General features: G+C 45.4%; 1 protein-coding gene across 1 annotated transcript in view; it reads right to left on the bottom strand.

The window, feature by feature from the left end:
- Positions 1 to 501: 501 nt before the first annotated feature.
- KCNH8 (potassium voltage-gated channel subfamily H member 8) overlaps positions 502 to 8,331 on the bottom strand; it is a 444,159-nt gene continuing 436,329 nt past the window's right edge. The window contains exon 16 of the mRNA XM_081573380.1: positions 502 to 2,009. Coding sequence (XP_081429506.1) covers positions 1,311 to 2,009 — 699 coding nt within the window. The 3' untranslated portion in view covers positions 502 to 1,310. The remainder of the gene's footprint in view (positions 2,010 to 8,331) is intronic.

Genomic DNA, 8,331 nt, shown 5'->3' with positions numbered 1-8,331 from the left:
ATCCTAGTTGTATAATTGCTGGGGCTTTAGTTTTTTCTCTCTGCAAAATGAGAATGAAAACACCTGCTCTTCGTAACTTACAGCACTGTTGAGAGCTTTCAAGGAAAAAAATTAAAGTGCTGATCCAAAGCAAGCTGGCAGCGCTTTCCCAAGTTAGAGTTCAGAAGTTCTGGCTCCATTTTGGAATGTTCGCCGGTCTACACAAGCTCCCCTGAAAGGCAAGCACAGAGGAAGAACACACTCAAGGTTTCCTCCCTCATTCTGAGGCCAGAACAGCTCAGTGTACTTGTGCTCTCATCTTCCCCAGACCAATGTCGGGTTTCAGAACTGCACTTCAGATGGCTGGAGGAGGAACATTTATGTGGGCGCGGTGGGGGTAGCCTCAAGTCAGGATTTTACACGAGTCCCCAGAGGCTGGGTGGGTTCTGCCCCCACCCCACCCCCATGCCAGACACTCTGCCTGGGTTTTTATTTCATTAGTAAAATATGACCTCACTTTCCTTTTGTAATCCAGAAGCATGAGGATACATTTGTTGCAAACTGCATGCAGATAAAAGGGGGTGGGCTTCCTTTCAAAACTACATCCTCTTAATAATAATTTTTGATCTACTAGACATAACAGTAGTGCATTTGTTAAAACAGCAAGCTTTTTTTTTTTACCAAAATGAAAAGAAAACATTCATTTTTTTATAAATAGTTTAAATAGTTTAAATACATATTTCATACCAAGGATATAAAAATAGCCTCTCTCTCTTTTTTTTTTTGATAAATAAAGACATATTCATTTACATGGCAAATAACGTGCAATAGCTGACCACTGGCCACCAGCTCTGTGTGACTGATTGTCTAGGAGATGACATGCAGTGATAATTGTCCACTCGCCTTCTATTGTTGAAAAATAGATCAGCAGGAACTGTGTACTCCCAGAGCCCACAATATGGATATTGTCCAGGAGTGACACGCAGGCACTCAGGAAAAACTTTGCTGCTCTTCTGAAAAGCCACCCAGGACACGAGTCTACACATTCTTTGTCTGGGACTTGTAGCTGCTCAGACCCTCAGGGTCTTTGGACTTTTACCAAAGTCTGTCAAACAGACCAGTAAGTTAATACCTGCACAGGAAAAGGCTCCTATTTTGTCTCTAGGATCTAGGAAGTGTCTGCTGCAGGATGGAGGTGGTTTCTGCCCTGGCCTGGGTCCCGTTTGCCACGGGTCTGCCCAGTCTTCACGCTGCCAGGGGTAAGCAAGGCCACCCCGGGCTGGCATCCCGCAGTGACGGGTGGAGATGGGCACCGCCCAGGTGCACTGGCATCATACGTGCACATCTCTGTCATCTTTCACTTCTGCTGTGCTTGTGACCATTTCCAGTGGAAAGCTCTCCAGGGGTTGGGTAGAGACGGATGGCCGTCCTTCCCGCTCCCAAGATCCCGGCAGGTTTTCCAGACTGAAGGAACTCACGGCGCCCTGGCCCAAGCTCCCCTCCTCCGATCTGCTGGGGAGAACCAGGTGCAAAGACGTCTCTGAGGAGGAGCAGATGGAGGAGGAGAGAGTGGCCGAGATGGACTGCAGCGGCGTCAGCGTCGTGTCCGACTGCGGGGAGACGCACCTCAGAAACTGCAGGCGACCTTCCTGGACCACCTGGCAGTGGGCAGGCGCGCGATCCAGGCGCGGGGAGGCGCGGAGCTCCCCGCCCGCAGGACTCTGCTCCTGGGCGCCAGTCCGCTGGGGGCTGCTCCCCGCCGAGGAGGGACCCACACTCCATCTGTCGGGGGTGACATTCCCCTGGCAGAGCTGGGCTGGGGTGCAGGCGGCGCCAGCGGCTTGCAAGTGCGGACAGGGCTGGTGCGCGCTCCAGGTCATCCTGCTCTGGAAACCGGAGGGACACAGAGGGGCCGTGTGCAGAGAGCAAAGCCGGGACTGCTGCTGCGGCGACAGGACGTGCTCGAGAAGCTGCATCACCGTCTTCATGTCCCTGCCGAGCTGGGAGACCTCCTGAGTCAGCGTGGTCACCTGCGTGGACAAAGCAGAGCGAAGGCAGCGGTCAGACCAGCCGGGCAGTGATCTCAGAGGGCGAGGAAGGGAAGGGCGCTTTCTCAGTAAGCAGGTCTGGAAGACGGCTTCGCCTCCAACTCCAGCCAAGCCCGAAGGGCGACCGAGGGACTGAGCACCTGATCTAAAGCCATCCTCATTCTGAGGAGACCTGGAGAGATAGTCTGGTTTTTTAAAAAAAATTGTATACTTTTATTATTTTTTTATTGAAATATTGTTGATGTATGATGTTTCAGCTGGATAACAAAGTGATTCAGCTCTACACATTGGGTTGGCCTAAAAGTTCATCTTGGAACTTTTAGGCAAACACAACACACACACACACACACATATTTGGGGCTTCCCCAGTGGCTCAGCGGAAAGAATCTGCCTGCAATGCAAAAGCCACAGGAGACGTGGGTTTGATCCCTGGGTGGGGAAGATCCTCTGGAGGAGGGCATGGCGACCCACTCCAGTGTTCTTGCCTGGAGAATCCCATGGACGGGGGAGCCTGGTGGGCTGCTGTCTATGGGGTTGCACAGAGTCAGACACGACTGAAGCGACTTAGCAGCAGCAGCAGTGCAAGTTAGTAAACTAATTTATCCCTCTCCCCCACTTTCTGTCTTGGTAGCCATAAACTTGTTTTCTATGTCTGAATCTCTTTCTGTTTTGTAAATAAGTTCATTTGTATCATTTTTTTTTAAGATTACACATATAAATATCATATGATATTTGTCTTTGTCTGACATTCTTAATCAATGATTTGAGGGTTCTTGGATAAAATTGGAAATGTAGGTCCATCAACTCTGGCACCTCTTAAATACAGCGTCTTTTGCTTCTTCTGAATTAGTGGGATGCTCCAGGGTGCACACCCCCCACCCCAGACACCTCAAAACAACGTGGGGAAGTGAGTATTGTATGCAAAGCACTCAGGGTAGACACCGAGTAAATGGCAGCTCTCTCTCCTGCCATTTCTGTTCACAATCTGCACTTTTCTGCACTTTATTCAGAGACACACTGGCCTCAAGGGTGGGGAGGATGGTAAGCAAGAACTCACACCAGATTTGCTAGGGTTTGTCTACAGGAAAAGGGAAAGTTGCAAAGTGATAGAATGAAAAGATCTTCAAGGTGAATCTAAAGATAAACACCATGGGGACCCAGGCGGGCTGGGACCCATCAGTGATCGCAGAATCACTGTATCAAAACCCTACAGAATTATTGATAAAACCCCAGTTGTGCAGTATGAGCTTCACTCACTTTTCTAGGTGAGACACTCAGTCTGTGCAAGATTCTCAAAGGAGACCTGACCCTCAAGTTCTCAAGGACACTGAAGAGTCCTCGTTACCTGTTTTGTACTTGAACCAATTCACCGGAGGGTCTATTTCCCTGATAACCACACCGCTTTTCTAACCACGGAAGACCACCAGGAAATTCCATTTGACTTAAATCCAGCTTTTCTGGATTTCTCAAAGTGAGGAAAACCTATATTTCAGAAAGCAGGACACACACCTATTTTCTAGTCTTTGGTTATATTCATAACACTCATGCACATTATAACATCTTGGCTTCATTGCTATAAGACTGTTTTATAAAGGACTTCCTATGCCTTGATCTTACTGTTGTGAACCACAAATTCCAATACAAGCTGCTGAACCTGTTGGCCAAATACCATCAGAAAACAAAAGAAGGCCAGAGGGCAGTTCAGTTTCAATGAAGCCAAAGCCAGTATCGCTTTTTGGTCAGACTGTTTTTCCCATATATACATATATATCCCTAACTCACCCAGTAACTGCGTTCAGTCCACTCCCTGTAACTGCAGCCTCAGACTAATTCTCCCTGGCAGGCCCATCAGGAGGTAGTGCCAGTCAAATCAGGCATTTTTAAAAGGCCAGAAGGAGATTTTTCCATGTTTCAGGCAACCAGCTGGTAACACCTGCCTTGAAATTGCCAGACCAAAGGTATTTCTGCCTTGCAGTTAGTGTGGAACTCAAGGGACTCAATGTAATACTTGCCCAGGCTTTTCAACAGATCTAAAACTTTTGGTGACAAGCAAGATACCTCTGAGACTCACATTTAATAAGCGAAACAGTGAATCTGAGAAAGAGTCTATGTGCTTTCAAATTTTCACTGCAGCTTGTCAATTTCATACCCTGCCGGGCCTCAGTTCTAAGGTATACAGGTCAACACGAGTCATCTCGGCATCTCAGCGCAGCAGGCATCCACCCAGGGCCTCTATCTTGAGTGGATTAGCTCTTCTATCAAAATTTCAGAAGAGAAAGTTGATACTAAATGAGATGTTTGAAGGATATGTTGACCATTCATTCTTGTAGGTTGTCAAAGTTAATGCCTGAGTCAAATTCACTGGGGCTCAGCTCCCAGTAAAAATGCTTTCACGTGGCCTTAGCAGTGAATAAAGACATAATCTTTGAAGCACGGCTTTGCAATTATACTCAACAAATAAGTAAATAATACAACATGCTTGTAGGTACACTTTCCTATTGGATCGACAATACCAAGAGCATCAGGAACACACTATTATTTTCCCACCAGTAAAGCGGGGACACAAAAGCTCAGAGGTTGACTGATATTTAAAAAAATTTGGCTGTGTTGAGTCTTGGTTGGCTCCGAGTGCAAGGGCTTAGTTGCTCTGTAACAAGTGGGATCTTTGTACCCTGACCTGGGATGGAACACACATCCCCTGCATTGCAAGGCAGACTGAGCCACTGGACCACCGAGGAAGTCCCTAAGTGGAGGTTTAAGTTCTCTTATTTCATCACTGACACTTTTTGGTAGGGAATCCCAACTTTCTAGGTTTGGTGCTTTTTCTATTACGGTATCTTACCTCACAGAAGAGAAAATATTGGTTAAGTGTTGAGAGATTTTTGCTAACGTAGTCAGAATTCGTGAAGAGCATGGATGATACAAACAGGAGCCTCATGTTTAAAAGTTGTCTGAAATTAGTTCATTGTTTTTAGATTCCACATATAAACAGTATCATATGTTTGTCTTTGGCTTACTTCACTTAGTATGATAATCTCTAGGTCCAACTTATATACAAAAGAGATATAGAACCACTGATGCAGGAAATGAGCGTATGGTTACCTAAAGGGGAGTGGAGGGTAAATCAGGATTTGGGGATTAACGTACACACACTATTGAACAGATAATCAGCAAGGATGACTTACTGCATGGCACAAGGGGCTCTACTGAATAGTTTGTAATAACCTACAAAGGAAAAGAATCTGAAAAAGATTCTCTTTCTCTTACACACACACGCACACACACACACACACCTATGTACGGACTTCCCTAGTGAGTCCGTGGTAAGAATCTGCCTGCCAATGCAGGAGACATGGGTTCTATCCTTGGGTCAGGAAGATCCCCTGGAGAAGGAAATGGCCAGCCACTGCAGTATTCTGGCCTGGGAGATCCCACGGACAGTGGAGCCTGGCGGATATAGTCCATGGGGTCACAAAAGGGTCAGATATGACTGAGCAACTGAACAACGTGTATGTATAACTGAGTCACTTTGGTGGACACCTGAGGGTAACACAACATTATCTGAAGTGGTAACCGAATATCAAATAAGCTAATAGTATCCTCTCCAAGGAAATGGCAACCCACTCGTGTTCTTGCCTGGAGAATCCCAGGGATGGCGGAGCCTCGTGGGCTGCCGTCTATGGGGTCACACAGAGTTGGACACGACTGAAGCGACTTAGCAGCGGCAGCAAAATCTCCAAAAACAAGAGACCAATCAAGCACAGTCAAGTGTCTTCACAGCAGATTATATGAATGGACCACTAACAAAAAAGGTTTGTAATAAGGGAAAATCTGGAACTGGGCAATATGTTAATAGACATACTGCTGATGAACTATTTTTTTTTTTTTTTTTTTAGCATGCAAAAGAAACCAATATTTTCCTATGGTTGGGATACCTTCCCATGGCCATGTTCTTGACACTGAACTTTTTCTATGTCACAACTTTGAGGCCCTGAACTTTGAATGGGAACTCCAGAATCTTGAATGGCTCCAGGAATGTAAAAAGCATTAACACTGTCATAAAAAAATTACTACATTTGCTTGAACTAAAAAGAAGCAAAGAACCCAAGGAAACAGAGCTTTCTTTAGCTCTAGAGGGTAATGCTCGGTTTTAGTCAGGGAAGATGTCCGTCGCTGTGTCACTGGGGACCGACCCCTGCACCTTGTTAACGCTTCATCGGGGGTGAGGCCCCGTTAGGTAAGGGACCTCTCCCTCTGTAAGCACAAAGCCCCGGGGGAGACGGCATCTCCTGCAGGTGGACACTGGTGACACTGAAGGGGACAAGTCCTGCCGCACAGACCGCGGGAGAGCTTCATAGCGCTTTTATCTTCTGCGTCCTGCTGGGCTCGCTAACGAAATTCATTCTAAAACAGGAGAGGCTTTACCCTCAATCTAATGCAGAAAGCAAAAATGCCAACTTCTCTACTTTTCAAGGATGGTAGGGCTCAAAGCTTTTTCACAGTACAGATAAGATGATGATCATTAAAAAAAAAAAAAGGTTGTTGGGACTACTTCGTGATCAAGGATAAGTCCGCTTAAGGCGATGTCTTCAAAATACAACATGAAACCGGAATGCTGCAGATCGGTCAACAAAAGTAAATAAATCATTCAGATCCAATGAACCAATTTTTTCCCCATTTACCTCACCTGCTTAAATGTCTTCTGTCACTCATATTAGAAAGCAGAGCTGGTATTACAAAGCACCTCACAAGTCTTACTTGTTTTTTTTTTTTAAATCGTTATTTTGAAAGTTGAGGTATAGTTGATTTACAGGCTTTGCAGGTGGCGCTAGCGGTAAAGAATCCACCTGCCAATGCAGGAGACACAAGAAACATGGGTTCAATCCCAGGGTTGGGAAGACCCCCTGGAGGAGGGCATGGCAACCCACTGCAGTATTCTTGCCTGGAGAATCTCATGGACAAAGGAGCCTGGTGGGCTAGGGTCCATAGGGTCATACAGAGTTGGACACGACTGAAGCGACTTAGCATGCACCCATAGTTGATTTACAACATTGTGTTAGTTTCAGGTGTACATAAACTGATTTAGTTATACACACACACACACACACACATATATATATTCAGATTCTTTCCCCCTACAGGCTGTTACAGAATATTATAGAGCTCCTGCTGCTTGCTGTTTATTTTATAGCAGCGTGTACATGTTAATACTAAACTCCTAATTAATCACCCTCTACCTCTCTCCTTAAAGCTCAACATTTAGAAAACAAAGATCATGGCATCCGGTCCCATCACTTCATGGCAAATAGATGGAGAAACAGTGGAAACAGTGGCTGACTTTATGTTTTTGGGCTCCAAAATCCCTGCAGATGGTGACTGCAGCCATGAAATAAAAAGATGCTTGCTCCTTGGAAGATAATTTATGACCAACCTAGACAGCATATTAAAAAGCAGAGACAAGCAATAAATGCTGGAGAGGGTGTGGAGAAAAGGGAACCCTCTTACACTGTTGGTGGGAATGCAAACTAGTACAGCCACTATGGAGAACAGCGTGGAGATTCCTTAAAAAACTGGGAATACAACTGCCATATGACCCAGCAATCCCACTGCTGGGCATATACACCGAGGAAACCAGAATTGAAAGAGACGCGTGTACCCCAATGTTCATCGCAGCACTGTTTACAATAGCCAGGACATGGAAGCAACCTAGATGTCCATCAGCAGACGAATGGATAAGGAAGCTGTGGTACATATACACAATGGAATATTACTCAGCCATTAAAAAAAATACATTTGAATCGGTTCTACTGAGATGGATGAAACTGGAGCCCATTATACAGAGTGAAGTAAGCCAGAAAGAAAAACAACAATACAGTATACTAATGCATATATATGGAATTTGAAAGATGGTAACGATAACCCTATATGCGAGACAGAATAAGAGACACAGATGCATGGAACAATTTTATGGACTCTGAGGGAGAAGGTGAGGGTGGGACGTTCTGGGAGAATAGCATTGAAACATGTATATTATCATATGTGAAACAGAACACCATTCCATGTTCGATGCATGTGACAAGGGCTCAGGGCCGGGGCAATGGGATGATCCAGAAGGATGGGATGGGGAGGGAGGTGGGTGGGGGGTCCAGGAAGGGGAACACATGTAAACCCATGGCTGATTCATGTCAATGTATGGCAAAAACTATTACAATATTGTAAAGTAATTAGCCCCCAACTAAAATAAATAAATTTATAAAAAAAAAAAAAAAAAAAAGCAGAGACATTACTTTGTCAACAAAGGTCC

The sequence above is a fragment of the Giraffa tippelskirchi genome, chromosome 2, assembly GCF_054371585.1.
Source record: "Giraffa tippelskirchi isolate mGirTip1 chromosome 2, T2T-mGirTip1v1.2.pri, whole genome shotgun sequence".
NCBI lineage: Eukaryota > Metazoa > Chordata > Mammalia > Artiodactyla > Giraffidae > Giraffa > Giraffa tippelskirchi.
The sequence above is the reverse complement of the archived record's forward strand: the minus strand, read 5'-3'. Positions and strand labels throughout refer to the sequence as shown.